General features: G+C 39.9%; 1 protein-coding gene across 2 annotated transcripts in view; it reads left to right on the forward strand.

The window, feature by feature from the left end:
- The window catches only part of TESK2 (testis associated actin remodelling kinase 2), a 147,077-nt gene that overhangs the window by 95,026 nt on the left and 34,876 nt on the right, over positions 1 to 17,175 (forward strand). For both annotated transcript variants that reach the window (XM_047723880.1, XM_047723881.1), the window contains one exon: positions 12,449 to 12,497. In XM_047723880.1, coding sequence (XP_047579836.1) covers positions 12,449 to 12,497 — 49 coding nt within the window. The remainder of the gene's footprint in view (positions 1 to 12,448; positions 12,498 to 17,175) is intronic.

Here is a 17,175-nt window from a genome sequence, read left to right on the forward strand (position 1 = left end):
CTAGTAGTATCAGAGTTGGGAGTTTCCTCTTACCGTCTCACTAACTTTAGAGTGGGTGATCATTTGCCTTTTGTCTAGACTGAGCCTTGGTGCTCAGTATGTGCTCCAGGGGTCTAGGAGCATCAACATTAGCTGGGAGCTTATTGCCTGGGTGGCTCAGATGGTTAAGCATCTGCCTTCAGCTCAGGTCATGATCCTCAGACTCCTTGGGATAGAGTCCTGCATTGGGCTCCCTGCTCAGCGGGGAGTCTGCTTCACCCTCTCAATCTCCCTTTGTGCTCTCCTCTCTCTCAAATAAATAAAAAGAATCTTAAAAAGAAAGAAAGAAATTCAGACGCTCAGCTTAGCTTCTCTCTGCCCTGACCTATTGAATTGGAGCCTGCAATTTACATAATTCCCAGGTGATTTGTTTGCACATTAAAATTTAGGAAGCACTGGCTTAACAAACAACAGTAACTCTTCCTACATCTTAACTAGTGTGTGTGTGTAGTATAAAAACTAAGCACATGCATTAACAAAGAACTCTCCTCCTGAGTTAAGTAATTCTGGCTGGCATGATTTTGGGTGGTGGTAGTGGGGAGTAAAAATAATTCCAAATGTATTTTTTTAGGTCTGATCTCATACTGAAAAAAATCTGAGGCTTCATCCGCAACTTAGATTTTAATATAATTAGCAATAACAATTTCAGTGACAACTTACTATTGACATTAAGTTCTTTTCTAGGGACACCTGGGTGGTTCAGTTGTTGGGCGTCTGCCTTTGGCTGGGGTCATGAGGATTGAGCCTTGCTTTGGCCTCCCTGCTCTGCGGGAAGCCTGCTTCTCCCTCTCCCATTCCCCTTGCTTGTGTTCCCTCTCTCACTGTGTCTCTCTCTGTCAAATAAATAAAATCTTTAAAATAAATAAATACTTTTCTAGGCGTATATCACTTCCCTGTTAAGGATGAGTAATATTTCCCTTTTAAAGTATATGCTTTTTATAGAATTGGAATGATGAACTCTGCTCAAGCTCTTCTTCCAATATAAAGCTAATACCTGTCTTAGCTTGTGAGCTCTGTGACACTGTTTTGGATGTGGTGGGTGGTGAAAAGGAAGTGAGGTTGAGGAGGTCAGGCAGAGCAGTTTCACATAGAAGTAGAGTTGTGCTGTACCACTGTGATGTGGTGATGTGAGTCGGGGGTGGGGAGGAAGGTAGGCAGAAAACTGTCACATGAAGCCAGTGCCTGCCTGAATGTGCTGGCTGTGACGTCTCTGGGGATGATGTGGTCATAGTGAATGGTGGCCTGTGGGGGTGTAACCAGGTCTTTTCAGCTTCTAGGAGGTCCATGACTTTAAAATGTAGCCATTGTTTTACTAGTAGAGTCCTATTGCCTAGCTTCTATGTAAATATTTGATTAAATAAAATAAATACCTCTTGTCTTTCCAGCCTTGTACCTGCCTCTAAATGTTTTTTCTTAGAAAATGAATTTACATTGTCAAGCTAATTTGGCGATTATTGCTTTTGCATTCAAGAAGTGTTTGTTTTGTATCTTATGTGCAAAGCATTGTGTATCAGGCACTGTGTATAGAAACAAATGAGAAGAAAGCTGTATTCTTGAAAACCTTTCTCATATTCCAGCCTGGAGAAGGAGTTAGAAGTGTTAAAAGAAGAAGAATAGCTAACATATTCTAGTGCTTATTATGTTCCAGGAGCCCAAGTTATGTCATTTCATCTTCACAATAACCATTTGGGTTAGGTAATAGTAATACCTTCATTTTGCATGTGAAGGAACTAAAATATGGAGAGGTTATCATGAAGTGGCAGAACCAGAATTCAAATATAAGCAGTCTTACTCCAGACCCTGGACCACCTCAGTTATGCTTATGAGCAGTCTTTCAAAGCAGGGTGAAAAGTGCATTGTAGTACTGTTGGGGGGAGTAAGGGAAAGATAGAGGAATAATGCTAGCCAAAGATATCTAGATCAATGTAGAGAAGATGAAATTTTAGCTGATCCTGGAAGGATGGTTTTCAGTAAAATGAAATAAAATAGTCTTCCAACTCAGAGAAGAGCTTGAACTTAAGTTTGTAGGTCATAAAAATCATTCATGCCATTAAACAAATCTTTACTGAGAGATTGCTTACTGTGTGCCAGATACTATACTAGGTACTAGAAATGCAAAAATTAAAAAAAAAAAAAAACCTCTGAATCCTTCATAGTAAGGAAGTTACAAAAGAGTGATATGGGCAGAAGGCCAATTATAATGAACTTAAGAATGAGTGAAGATTAAAGAAATGTAGATAGTGAATGTAACCTATTAAAGTTTGATAACAAATGAAAAGAGTAAATTAGCATCCTATTTTAGGGATGGGGCAAGGAAGCATTTTTTGAGATGGGGGAAATTTAAATATATTTGTAGGATAGAACCAGAGGAGATGAAGAGATGGGCAGAGAATAAGGCTTATAGGAAAATATGAGGATCCAAAGATAAGTTGGACCAGATCAAGTTTTAAATACTGTGGTAAGGAATTTTCAACATTATTCTATAGGCAGAACGGAGCTGTTGAAGTGTTATAAGAGGGTAATGACATATTTTGTGTTTTGAAAGGTGATCCTAATAGCCATGTAAGGGATGGTATAATTTAGGATCATTAATAATGATAAATTAAAAGCAACTAAGTTTTATTTGAGCATGGGCTAGACATTGCTAAATATTATACCTGAACTATTCCATTTAATCTTCCTAAGTAGCCTCTAAGATGGTGTTATTTTGGGGTCCCATTTTTGCAGATGAGGATATTGTAAGTCCCCCTAGATGGGAATGGGTTGGATCCCTATGCAGTCGTGCAAGGGTCAGCAAACTGCTTCTGTGAAGGACTAGACAGTATATATTCTAATCTTTGCAAGTCATACAGTCTCTATTGCAGCTAAGCTGCCATAGACAATACCATGATTTTGTTCCAATAAAAAAAATTATAAAAACTGGGTGCCTGGGTAGCTCAGTTGGTTAGGCGTTTGCTTTCTGTTCAGGTCATGGTCTCAGAATCCTGGGATGGAGTCCCTCATTGGGCTCCCTGCTGGGCAGGAAGTCTGCTTCTCACTTTGCCTCCCCCCAACTCCTGCACTCCCTTTGCCTCCCTCCCCCGCCCTCTCTCATGCACACAAAAATAAATAAATAAAAACTTTTTAAAAATTATAAAAACAAATAGTGGGCCATAGTTAACCCACCCCTGGTAGGGCCTATTATAGTTTGAAAAGCCATAATGAAGAAAGAAATTTGGCTTATCATATTTTACTTTATCTCTTTTTGCTATGGTGGGGCAAAAGAACTAGAAACATTCTTTTTTTTTTCAGATTTTATTTATTTATTTGAGAGAGAGAGAGAGAGACAGAGATAGTGAGAGAGAGCATGAGCAAGGAGGAGAGGAGGAAGCAGATTCCCTGCTGAGTAGGGAGCCTGATATGGGACTTGATCCCAGAATCCTGGGATCAGGACCTGAACTGGAGGCAGACACTTTCTTGAGCCACGGAGGTGCCCTGGGAATAGAATTATTCTTAGGTAGGGATACCATTTGATCTCAAGAGAAGCATCCTTTCTGTAAGAGGCTCACTAGAAACAGCTATTTATGCATACAGTTTAGCTACATTCTGCAAAATACCCACTTAACTTTTTATTACAATTGCCTTACAGCAGAATGAACTCTAGAATGAAAGTTCTGTGGGATCAGGGACTTTCTTTTATTCACTGTCCTGTCCCTAAAGCCTTGTATATAGTAGCCACTCACTCAATAAAGAATTGTTTATTTACAATGATGTGGATGGAACTAGAGGGTATTTATTATGTTAAATAAGTCAGTCAGAGAAAGGCAAATATATGATTTCACTCATAAGTGGAATTTAAGAAGCAAAACAGATGAACATAAGGCAAGGGAGGGAAAAATAAAATAAGATAAAAACAGAGAAAGAAACAGACCATAAGAGACTATTAACTATAGAGAATAAACTGACGGTTGCTGGAAGAAGATGGGCTGAATGAAAGATGGGCCTTAAGGAGAGCATTTGTTGGGATGAACACTGGATTTATATGTAGGTGATGAATCACTGAATTCTACTTCTGAAACCAAAACTACACTATATGTTAACTTAACTTTATTTTTTTTAAGGTTTATTTATTTTTTTGACAGAGAGAGACACAGTGAGAGAGAGAAAACATAAGCAAGAGGGAGTGGGAGAGGGAGCTGGCTTCTGCTGAGCAAGGACCCAAATGCAGGGCTCGATCCCAGGACCCTGGGACTATGACCTGAGCCGAAGGCAGATGCCTAACCAACTGAGCAACCCAGGCTCCCCTGTTAACTTAAATTTAAATTAAAAAAAAGTAAATTAAAGAAATAGTCTTTTAATACGTGAATGGCATGCTGATTCTTGTAATTCCAAAGACTGGGGAGTTGCACAGATACTTAGAGTGGCCTATTTTAAAGATGCTGTAACAACGGCAGCTCCCTCAGATTAACTGTTTTCTCATTCATCTTGCTCATATTTCCTCTGTTCCACTATAGCCTCCTCTTTTTTTTTTTTTTTTAAGATTTTATTTATTTTTGACAGAGAGAGAGAGCACAAACAGAGGAGCAGCAGAGGGAGATGGAGAAGCAGGCTCCCACTGAGCAGGGAGCCCAATGTGGGGCTTGATCCTAGCACTCCAGGATCATGACCTCAGCTATAAAGACAGAGTCTTAACATCCTGAGCTGCCCAGGTGCCCTCAGCCTCGTCTTTTTTACCCAACTAGTTTCTGACAGTAACTTAGCCACTCTCAGATGTTCTTTCTGCATAGGTTATAGACATTGTGCCATGCTGGCCAGAAATAGCATTCCAGATTCAGTCTTCAGCATTCTGTATTACTTAGGTTCATTATTTGTTAGACTTTTGTCTGCCCAACATTCCTCCCTCACCCTCTTCCTTATTAGGTAGCAATTTTTCATAGTAAAGAAACTGAGAGATGAATGAAGTTAAATGTCCCACTTTTCCAAAGCAGGAAGTGGAGGTAGGAGCAAGGGTTAGGGGAGAGTGGGCACATAAAAACCAGTTTTTCGGGTTGCCTGGTTGGCTCAGTTGGTGGAGCATGCGACTCTTGAGCTTGGAGTCATGAGTTCGAACTGCATTTGGGTGTAGAGATTATTTAAAAATAAAATCTTTAAAAGAAAAAAAAAGAAGCTTTTCTGCCCAGTCACCTTGTGACTGAATTTGATTCTCACCTGGTCCATGTTTAAGTTATAATTATGATAATTACTTTTTTTTTTTTGAACTCTTACTGTATACCAGTCACTGTGCTATGAACTTTATATTCATGATTTCATTTAATCTCTTCCAACAACCTTATGTTGTGGACAATGTTATCTTATTTTACAAAGAGGAAACTAATGCTTGCGTAATAGAGTGGAGGTGGGATTGAGCCCACACCCTCTAACTTCAGACCCTTTTAACTCCTTTACCAATTCACTTCCCATTTATTCCCGAGCCAGAGGTAAGTTTTAACTGGTGATTGGTGCCTGTATCCTATTTCCAGTACTGCCTAGATCTTTCCTTGGGTTCTTTCCTTTCTCAAGTTCCCACCAAGTCTCTGGATGCAGTTAGAGAAAACTGGCGGTCCAGAAATGACCTCCAGAGAAACTCTGAAATTTCCACATTTGTGGCATGTCTTTAAAACTCTACTGTGATATTACAGCCAACCACACATTCTCCCTCACTCAGTTCCTTTTCACTCAACAGTCATTTACTGCTTGTGCCTCCTATTTTCTGGGTACTGCTCAGTGCTATGAACACGAGGAAGAATATGACCTGGACTCTGCCTTCATGGAACTTTATGGTCCTTTCCAACCTTATCACTGCTTTGCCTTTACTCTCACTTGTAGTCAGTCTTCGCTTTTCTTTGCCCTTCTAAACTAGAGCTTACTTGAGACTTGAGGGCATTTTTTTTTTAAGATTTATTTATTTGAGAGAGAGAGAGTGTGAGCTGGGGGAGGGACAGAGTGAGACAGAGGGAGAGAATCTCAAGCAGACTCCTCACTGAGTCGGAGCCCAACAGGGCTGCATCTCACAACCCTGAGATCATGACCTGAGCTGCAATCAAGAGTCAGATGCTTAACGGACTAAGCCACCCAAGTGCCCCTTGAGGGAATTGTTAATGAGACTTCCTTCTTGGCCCAATTGTCACTGGCTTTGTGACATTTATCTTTTCCTCCCATTTTAATGATCATCATCAGTAATAATCATTTATGTATAGTTTTTAATTTTAATTTAAAATTTATATTTTAAATTATTTTTACACATAAATATAACCTGTTGGTTAAAAAGACTTCAAATATAACGTAAGTGTGTATGCTAAAAAATAAAAATTACCCTTACCTGGTCAGTACCACTTACTGTTTTTCTTCTTCGTTTTATAGCTTTCTTGAGATTTAAATGATATACAATAAACTGCACACATTTAAAGTGTGCACTGCGATAAGTTTTGACATATGTATATACACCCATGAAACCATCAACATGAGGTAGTGAACATGTCCTCCTCCCTTCCCTTTTCACCCCCATAAACTCCACACCTCTCAGGCAACTATGAATCTGCTTTTGTCACTATAGATTCATTTTACTTTATAGACTTTTATATCAATGGAATGGGATAGTATGTACTTTACTGGGTTCAGATTTCTTACTTTTATTTATTTATTTATTTATTCATTATTTTTTTATATTTTTAAAGATTTTATTTATTTATTTGAGAGAGAGACAGTGGGAGAGAACATGAGAGGGGAGAAGGTCAGAGGGAGAAGCAGGGTCCCCACGGAGCTGGGAGCCCAATGTGGGACTTAATCCCAGGACTCCAGGACCATGACCCGAGCTGAAAGCAGTTGCCTAACCAACTGAGCCACCTAGGAGCCTGGGTCCAGATTTTTTAGTCAGCATAATTATTTTGAGATTTATCCACTGTTGCATATTTCCTTTTTGTAGCTGAGTAATTAGTCTGTTGTATGAATACCATAATTTGTTTTATCCCTTCAACTGCTAATGGGTATTTGTGTAAAAGTTTTGTGTTGACATATGGTTTCACTTCTTTTGTTTTAAATACCTAGGAGTGGAATAGCTAGATCATATGATAGGTACATGTTTACTTAAGAAACTACCTCAGGGGGCGCCTGGGTGGCTCAGTGGGTTAAAGCCTCTGCCTTCAGCTCAGGTCATGGTCCCAGGGTCCTCGGATCGAGTCCCGCATCTGGCTCTCTGCTCAGTGGGGAGCCTGCTTCCCTTCCTCTCTCTCTGCCTGCCTCTCTCCCCATCTGTGATATCTGTCTGTCAAATCAATAAATAAAATCTTAAAAAAAAAAAAAAAAGCTACCTCAGTGTCTTCCAAAGTGCTTGTACCGTTTCATATTCCCACCAGCACTGCATGGGTATTCCAGTTGCTCTTCATTTTTACCATCATTTGGTACTGAAAGTTCTTAATTTTAGACATTCTAATAGATGTATAGTACATCTTATTTTTTTTATTTGCATTTCTCTAAAGATCTTGATCTTTTCATGTACTTATTTTCCATCTGTATATCTTTAGCGAATTGTCTGTTTTATTCTTTCTCTATTTTTAAAATTGGGTTATTTTTTTTTTAAAGATTTTATTTATTTATTTGACAGAGAGAGATCACAAGTAGACGGAGAGGCAGGCAGAGAGAGAGAGAGAGGGAAGCAGGCACCCCGCTAAGCAGAGAGCCCGATGCGGGACTCGATCCCAGGACCCTGAGATCATGACCCGAGCCGAAGGCAGCGGCTTAACCCACTGAGCCACCCAGGCGCCCCTAAAATTGGGTTATTATTGTGTTTTGAGAGATTAAAAAAAATCTAAACATGGGGTGGGTGGCTCAGTCAGTTGAGCATCATACTCTTGATTTTGGGTGGGGCTGTGATCTCCGGTTTTGGGGATCAATCCCTATGTTGGGCTCCACAGTCAGTGTGGAGTCTGCTTGGCATTCTCTCCCTCTCCCTTTGCATCTCCCTCCTCTAAGATAAGTAAATAAATCTTTAAAAAAAAAAAATCTAAACACAAATCTTTCTTAGGTATATGCACTGCAGTCTATGACTTGTCTTTTTTTTTTTTAAGATTTTTATTTATTTATTTGACAGAGAGAGAGAGAGAGATAGATCACAAGTAGGCAGAGAGGCAGACAGAGAGAGAGGGGGAAGCAGGCTCTCTGCTGACCAGAGAACCCCATGCGGGGCTTGATCCGAGGACCTTGAGATCATGACCTGAGTCGAAGGCAGAGGCTTAATCCACTCATCCAGCCAGGAGCCCCTATGACTTGTCTTTTCATTCTCTTAACAGTGTCTTAGAGTTCAAGATAGGGGACCTGGGTGGCTCAGTTAGTTGGACATCTGCCTTCAGCTCAGGTCATGGTCCCAGGGTCCTGGGATCAAGCCTCTCACTGGGGTCCCTGCTCAATGGGGAGTCTGCTCCCTCTCCCACCGCGCCTCCCACTCGTGTTCTCACACGCTCTGTTCTCTCTCAAATAAATAAATAAATAAATAAATAATCTTTTTTTTTTTTTAAAGATTTTATTTATTTATTTGACAGAGAGAGATCACAAGTAGACGGAGAGGCAGTCAGAGAGAGAGAGAGAGGGAAGCAGGCTCCTTGCTGAGCAGAGAGCCCGATGTGGGACTCGATCCCAGGACCCTGAGATCATGACCTGAGCTGAAGGCAGCAGCTTAACCCACTGAGCCACCCAGGTTCCCTGGGATCCCTGCTCAATGGGGAGTCTGCTCCCTCTCCCACCGCGCCTCCCACTCATGTTCTTGCACGCTCTGTTCTCTCTTAAATAAATAAATAAATAATCTTTTTTTTTTTTTAAAGCACAAGATTTTGATTTTAAGAAGTCTAATTAATTGGGGAGACTGGGTGGCTTTGTGGTCATTTGGCTCAGGTCATTATCTCAGAGTCCTGGGATCAAGGCCTGCATCAGTCTCCCTGTTCAGTGGGGAGCCTGCTTCTCCCTCTCCCTCTGCCCTTGCATGTGTTCTCTCTCTTGCTCACTCTCTCTTAAATAAATAAATAAAATCTTAAAAAATAGAAGTTTAATCAATTTTTAATTTTATAGATTATGCTTTGGTGTCATGTCTAAGAAAACTTTACTTAACAGAAGGTCACAAAGGTTTTCTTCTATGAATTCTTCCAGATATTTTATAGATTTTTTTTTTTTAAGATTTGTTTATTCGAGAGAGAGAATGAGAGAGAGAAAGCATGAGACGGGAGAAGTCAGAGGGAGAAGCAGACTCTCCGCTGAGCAGGGAACCCGATGTGGGACTCAATCCTGGGACTCCAGGATCATGACCTAAGGCAAAGGCAGCTGTTAACCAACCAAGCCACCCAGGCACCCTATAGATTTGGTTTTACATTAAGGTTTATGATCCATCTTAAGTCAATTTTATATATGCTAAAAGGTATTAATCCAGGGGCGCCTGGGTGGCTCAGTGGGTTAAGCCACTGCCTTCGGCTCAGGTCATGATCTCAGAGTCCTGGGATCGAGCCCCGCATCGGGCTCTCTGCTCGGCAGGGAGCCTGCTTCCTCCTCTCTCTCTGCCTGCCTCTCTGCCTACTTGTGATCTCTCTGTCAAATAAATAAATAAAACCTTTAAAAAAAAAAAGGTATTAATCCAAATTTATTTGTATGTGTGTATCCAGATGTTCATGCTCCCTTTGTTGAAAACACTATTTTTGCTCTACCAAATTGCCTTTGCATCTACTTTGTACAAAATCAGTCATGCATTGTATTCGTTAACTGGGACTGCCTAACAAAGTACCGTAAACCTGTGGCTTTAAACAATCTAAATTTATTCTGTCGCAGTTCCAAAGTCTGAAATCAAGGTATTGATAGGCAACACTTCCTTCAGAGGCTGTAGGGGAGAATCCTTTCTTGTTTCTTCTGGCTTTTGGTGACTCCAGACATTCTTTGGTTTGTGGCAGCATAACTTTTATCTCTGCCTCTATGTTTACCTGGCCTTCTCTCCAGATAGTTCTCAAGTATCTTCCCCTCTTCTTTTTTTCTTCTTTCTATTTTTAAATTGAAGTATAGTTGAGAGGCGCCTTGGTAGCTCAGTCAGTTAAGTGTCTGCCTTCAGCTCAGGTCATGATCCCAGGGTCCTGGGATTGAGTCCTGCATTGGGCTCCTTGCTCAGTGGGATCCTGCTTCTCCCTCTGCCTGCTGCTCCCCCTGCTTGTGCTTTCTCTCTCTTTCTTTGTGTCAAATGAATAAATAAAGTCTTAAAAAAATTGAAATATAGTTGATATACAATATATCAGTTTCAGGTGTGCAACATAGTGATTCAACATTTATATATATTATGAAATGCTTATCATAAGTGTAGTTATCATTTGTCACTATGCAAAATTATTTCGATATTATTGACCATATTCTCTGTGTTGTACTTTACATTCCCATGACTTATTTGTAACTGAAAGTTTGTACCTCTTCATCCCCTTCAGCTGTTTCTCCCATTTCTGTCCCCTTCCTCCTGCAACCATCACCAATTTGTTCTCTGTATTTATGAGTCTGTTTTTATCTTGGTTTTTTTTTGTAGATTCCACATATGACATCATATATTATTATTATTAGTGCTTCCTAGACATTCTCTATTAATATCCAGACTTTTTTTTTTTTTTAAAGATTTTATTTATTTGAGAGAGAGAGAGAGAGACAGAGTGAGAGAGCATGAGAGGAGAGGTCAGAGGGAGAAGCGGACTGCCCATGGAGCTGGGAGCCCGATGTGGGACTCGATCCCGGGACTCCAGGATCATGACCTGAGCCGAAGGCAGTTGCTTAACCAACTGAGCCACCCAGGCGCCCAATATCCAGACTTTTTAAAATATAAATGGGATTTGTAGCTCATTGTTTTTATTTAACAGTATATTTTGGATATCTTTCCATATCAGTGCATAAAGATCTAGTCCATTCCTTTTAAATGGCTGTATAGTATTCCAATCTGTGAATATACTATAAATATTTAGTCTTTTATTGGCAGGTATTTGATATACAGTGGTGAAGTAAATGTCCTTTTATATGTACCCAAATTGAGTATATTTGTAACATAAGTTCTGAGAAGTGGAACTGTTGGAGCTATTAAAATGTTTGCTAGATATAATCAATTACCCTTTGAAAAAGTTGTGCAAAGAACTTAACAGTGGTTCTTCTTCCTGTTTTCTCACCTTCTGGACAACACTGAGCATGATCAATCTTAATCTTTGTTCATTTGATAGATTTTAAAAAACAATATCTTCTTTTAATGTATATTTCTTCAATTATGAGTGAATTAGAGCATTTTGATATTTTTTTTTCTTTTCTTTTTTTTTTTTAAAGATGTTATTTATTTATTTATTTGACAGACAGAGCTCACAAGTAGGCGAGAGGCAGGCAGAGAGAGAGGAGGAAGCAGGCTCCTTGCTGAGCAGAGAGCCCGATGCGGGGCTCGATCCCAGCACCCTGGGATCATGACCTGAGCTAAAGGCAGAGGCTTTAACCAACTGAGCCACCCAGGCGCCCCGAGCATTTTGATATTTTTATTAGACATTTTACTTTTCTGTGAATTACATGCATTTTTTTTTTTGCTTCCTTTTCTTTTTCAAGATTTTATTTGAGAGAGAGAGAGAGAGAGTGAGCATGAGTAAGGGGGGAGGGGGACAAAGAGAGAGGGATAAGTATGCTCTCTGCTGAGCAGGGAGCCCTACTTGGGGCTTGATTCCAGGACCCTGGGATCCTGACCTGAGCCAAAGTAAGATGCTTAACTGAGCCAACAAGACACCTTTGCTGCTGCTGCTGCTGCTGCTTCTTCTTCTCCTTCTTCTTTTTTTTTTTTTTTTTTAACATATTTGGAGGAGTTCTTTTAATGTAAAGGAAGTTAGTCCTTTGTCTTCCAGCATATGGGTGCTTTTTTTACCCCCTCTCTCTCATAGTTACTAGTTTGTAAATTACAGACCTTCAGATTGGCTAGTCCAACCTGCTTACTTTCTACATGAGGAAACTGAAGTTCAGATAGTGTTAGTGTCTCTCTCTCTCTCCTTTTAAAAAAATTTTTAAAAATTTTTCTTGAGCATGTAGCTAGATGGTAGTGGACCTGAAACCAACATCAAGTCTCCTTACTTCCAGTTTGGTGCTTTGGTGCCTTTTCTAATATACCATGCTATTTTTAAGGCTTACTCCTTTCTCTCTTCCACAGTTGTTTTTTACCACTAGATCTTGCCACAACCAGATGTTTCATGGTAAACTTAGAATTTTACCAGCCTGATATCAAAGTTAGAGAGGCTACAGGGTTGCACAGGAACCCAGGAGACTTCACAGGTATTGGATTGTTTCTAATGCATGAGTAACTAAGCTAGTTTCTCAATATGGCAGTTGTGGTATTTTCATTTGTTTAAAAAAAATGTGTTTTGTTTCATAGGTTCATGGGTGTGTGTGTACATCAAGGACAGTTGCATGCGCTTACAGAGGTAAGACTTAAGTAAGCCTATTGAAGTGGCTTCTCTGCCTTAGTTTCAGCATTTTGGCTTCCATAGTGATTGTTGTTTGTATAATGCATTGATATTTATGCAAAAATAGCAGTGTTAACAGTGCTTTCTTCTCTTGCCTGGGGATAATGGCTGTATTTCTTAATATTCTTGGATTCCCTCATAATACTTCATGAGTACTCTGAGAATATGAGTGCTCAAATATTATATTGATTCTTGCTACCTGGATGACCCCTTCCTAGGCTAAGGGATGGCATCACTTGGCTGTAGACTCTTTCATGGCAACAAACATAAACGTTTGGTGTCCTGATCTAGAATTCCACTGTCACTGCTAGAGTGTCCTGATTGGTCTTATTACTAATTAGAATTAGTTTACCTCTCCAGTCTCATTTCATTTTCAGCCTCTTCTAAGCAGGTAATATGTGATAGTCACTACTTAGCCTCTGAAGACAGAGAATCCTTTCTAGAACAAAGTCTTCCTAAATTCAGGTACTGAGCTATCAGCTTCAGAATTTGCTTGGGTGCTTCTTAGAAACACAGATCCCTGAAATCTAGTTTGGTAGGTTTTCATCGGGCCCACATGCATTTTTAAAAGCTCCCCAGATTATTCAAATGAGCATCTAGATTTGAGAATCTATGCGCTAGAAAGTGTTCACAATTTTCCTTGGGAATTTAGTACCAAAATACAAAGTGAAGAAACTTAGGAAGGAAAACTGTTTTTCAGGATTTGTGAATGTTCATTTCCTGCTGGCTTGGTGCCTCATTTTAGTCATTAATATCTGATGATGGAAGGTCCTATATGCTTCACTCTTTGTCTCTTTTCTCAGTTACTGAGGGCATCAGAATGTGGAATGTGTGTAGCTCTGTCCTGCCTTTTTTGTTTTTTAAAAGATTTTATTTAAAAGATTTTATTTAGGGACGCCTGGGTGGCTCAGTTGGTTAAGCAGCTGCCTTCGGCTCAGGTCATGATCCCAGCGTCCTGGGATCGAGTCCCACATTGGGCTCCTTGCTCATCGGGGAGCCTGCTTCTCCCTCTGCCTCTGCCTGCCATTCTGTCTGCCTGTGCTTGCTCTCTCTCCCTCTCTCTCTCTGAGAAATAAATAAATAAAATCTTTAAAAAAATAATAAATAAAATAAAATTAAAAAATAAAAGATTTTTTTTATGTGTGAGAGAGAGAGAGATCACAAGTAGGCAGGCAAAGAGAGAGGGGGGAAGCAGGCTCCCTGCTGACCAGAAAGCCTGATGCAGTGCAGAGAGAGCCCGATGCAGGGCTCCATCCCAGGACCCTGAGACCATGACCTGAGCTGAAGGCAGAGGCTTAACCCACCCAGCCACCCAGGCACCCTCTGTCCTGCCTCTTTTATGGAAAGTCAAAGAAGGCAGAATAATGAGGTAATTAAGAGCATGACCTCTGACATCTTGATTGCCTAGGTTTGAATTTCTCTGTGTCTCAGTGTTGTCGTCTATAAAATGGGAATAATAATAATAGTATCTGCCCCAGCGAGTCTAGAGAGAGAAGAAGACCAGTGTCTGAGCCCTACAGTATTTCAATTCTAAAAGCCAAAGGAGAAAGGCATTTTTGAAGAGGGAGTGGCTAGTGAGTTAGGAAAAAAAAATAAGAGAATTGTATTGGCCTGGAATGGAAAGGAAGGCGTTTCAAGGAGGAGGGAGTAAGTAATTATGGCAGACCTTGCTGATAAAATGATGATTTCACAGGGATTTTGTAAAATGCTTATTTGGCACAGTGCCTGGCATATAGTAATTCATTAATACATTTTAACTATTACAGCTTTTGTTATTAGCATTGACTTGTCCTTCCTGAATTCCTTGAATTGTCAATATTTTTCATTTGGTATCTAATACTGCTTTTCAATACTGCTGTTAATGTTATTAAAATTTTAAAAAGCTTTTTATTGAAGTATGACATAAAAAAAGCACACATATGATACATGTATAGCTCACTAAATTTTTACAAATGAACACACCCATAACCAGCATTCCAGATCAAAAAAACATTTTCTATGTATTTCTTTTCTCAGAAGTGAGTCTAAATTCTTCAAAGACAAAACTCTCTCCTTCTCTCAAGCTTTCTATCTGCCAGAGCTCTGACACTAATAATTTTTAAAATATTTGTTATACTCCTTTGTTATATCATTGTTCTCTGGAATATAAGTTTATTGGAAGGGCTTGTATGTTGGTTTTGCTGACAAAGAAGAAAATGCTTTAAAATTTGTAATCGTGTTGCAGATTCAAATTTGGGGTGTAATGGAAGTGGCAGAATTGAATGATCTTAATGCAGCATTCTTTTTTTTTTTTTGAAGATTTTATTTATTTATTTGACAGAGATCACAGGTAGGCAGAGAGAGAGAGAGAGAGAGGAGGAAGCAGGCTCCCCGCTGAGCAGAGGGTGGGACGTGGGGCTCGATCCCAGGACCCTGGGACCATAACCTGAGCCGAAGGCAGAGGCTTTAACCCACTGAGCCACCCAGGCGCCCCTTAATTCAGCATTCTTTGTCCATGTTGCACTTAAATAATATTTTCTGTTGTTTGTTGTCTTATTCATAGCCATATATAAAATATAGTGCCTATTTTGTGAAAGAGTGTGTATTTCCAGTATCATTGATGGATATTGGCATAGCTTATAACATAAATAATTTTTACTATGATGTTAATAGGCTGATGGTCATGCAGCCCAAATATCCAAATGCTTATGGTTATTTTCAGAAGGGGATCAGCAAAGGCCATCATGGCATAGATCTCTGGGGAATCCTGTGTTTATCCCATAATTTGACTTGGCAGCACAGCTCTTGGTTTCACTAAGGATTAGAAAAATAAATTACTAATAACATCTAGCATAGCCCTGGGAACTTAGATGACATTTAGTAGATTTTTCTGACTGGTAGAATGCTGCTCTTTATAATAATGTGAATACCATGTCTTATTTCTCTTAAAATACTTTGTCAATAATTACAGCAGACAAACATAGCTCTTGTTAGTGCCTATAAAGTACTGATAGTATTAGGAATAGTATTTCTCAGGTACAGTAGTGATCTGGACTTTTCTGGGCTTGAACCATTTCCGTGAGTCTTCTTTAAAATTATAGACATTGGGGGCACCTGGGTGACTCAGTCAGTTAAGTGTCTGCTTTTAGCTCAGGTCATGATCCCAGTGTCCTGGGATCGAGCCCCACGTGAGGCTCCCTGCTCAGTTGGGGAGCTTGCTTCTCCCCCTCCCTCTGCCCCCGCCTTGCACTCTCTCTCTCTCTTTATCTCAAATAAATAAATAAAATCTTTTAAAAAATAATTAAAAAATAAAATTATAGGCTTTAAGGTGCCTGGGTGGCTCAGTCAGTTAAGTGTCTGCCTTCGGTTTAGGTTGTGATCCTGGGGTCATGGGATCAAGCCCCTGTCCTCCAAGCCTTTGTATCACAGGTGCTCTACACATAGGCCTTGGGATGAGCAGTGCTCTGAATTTGGGGGGAAAAGGCCGGAGTCTTCAGTGGTTTATGTCTGTCTGTCTGCCTGCTTAGCTGGGAGTCTGTTTCTCCTTCTACCCCAACCCCTGGTTATGTGCATACTCTCTCTCTCTCTCAAATAAGTAAATAAAGTCTTTGAAAAAATAATGAAATTGTAGGCATTAATTGAACTTGAAACAGTCAGACAGTTAGGTACTACTAAGTACTACAGATAGTTTCACCTGTAGTTAAGTATAGACTTCTGAGGTTTTTTTTTTTTTTTTAAAGATTTTATTTATTTTTTTGACAGAGACAGAGATCACAAGTAGGCAGAGAGGCAGGCAGAGAGAGAAGAAAGCAGGCCTCCTGCTGAGCAGAGAGCCTGATTCGGGGCTTGATCCCAGTACCCTGGGATCATGACCTGAGCTGAAGGCAGAGGCTTTAACCCACTGAGCCACCCAGGTGCCCCGACTTCTGAGTTTTTAAGCAAATGAGTTATTTGTTAAAGAGAAAAGTTTGATAAAAGATCAAATAAAACCTTTTAAGTTTATAAGTTGAATTAAGAATCCATATTGTATCGAGTAGAAATACTCCATAAGTATGTCTTTGACTCAGGAAACCTTAACGTTGTCTTTCATTTAGTCAAGAGTATCAAGGAAGTGAAAATCTTCAGTTTTTGAAGACAGAAAATATAACCCTATATATTAGTTAGCGATTGCTATGTACTATCCAACCACAAAACCTCAAAAGCAGACAGTAATAAACATTTATTTCTTGTATACCTGCAGGGCTGAGCTGAGCTGAGCCCAGCTGGACAACTCTGCTAGTCTCACTTGAGCTCATTCATGCATCTGGCAGGTCAACTGGTAGTCTGATCTAGGTTGGGCTTTGCTGGGACGGCCTTGCTTCAGCTGCTTCTGACCCTTCTGCGATCAACAGACTAGCCGGATGTGATGATACCAGAACAGCAAGAGTAGGCCAGCCATTTGCTCAAGTGCTTTTCATGATTCTGCTTATATTCACATTTGCTTGCCCAGCATCTCCACTGGACAAAAAAAGTCACACACCTGAGTCCACATTGGGAGCATACTGCAAAGTTGTATGTTAAAGGCATCGATTCCATAAGGGGTGAGGAATCAGAACCACTGTTGCAATCTCCCATATCCTATAAATATCCCAATTAAAAAATCATAATTATTTGTCTT

Source organism: Lutra lutra, chromosome 4, assembly GCF_902655055.1.
Source record: "Lutra lutra chromosome 4, mLutLut1.2, whole genome shotgun sequence".
Classification (NCBI taxonomy): domain Eukaryota; kingdom Metazoa; phylum Chordata; class Mammalia; order Carnivora; family Mustelidae; genus Lutra; species Lutra lutra.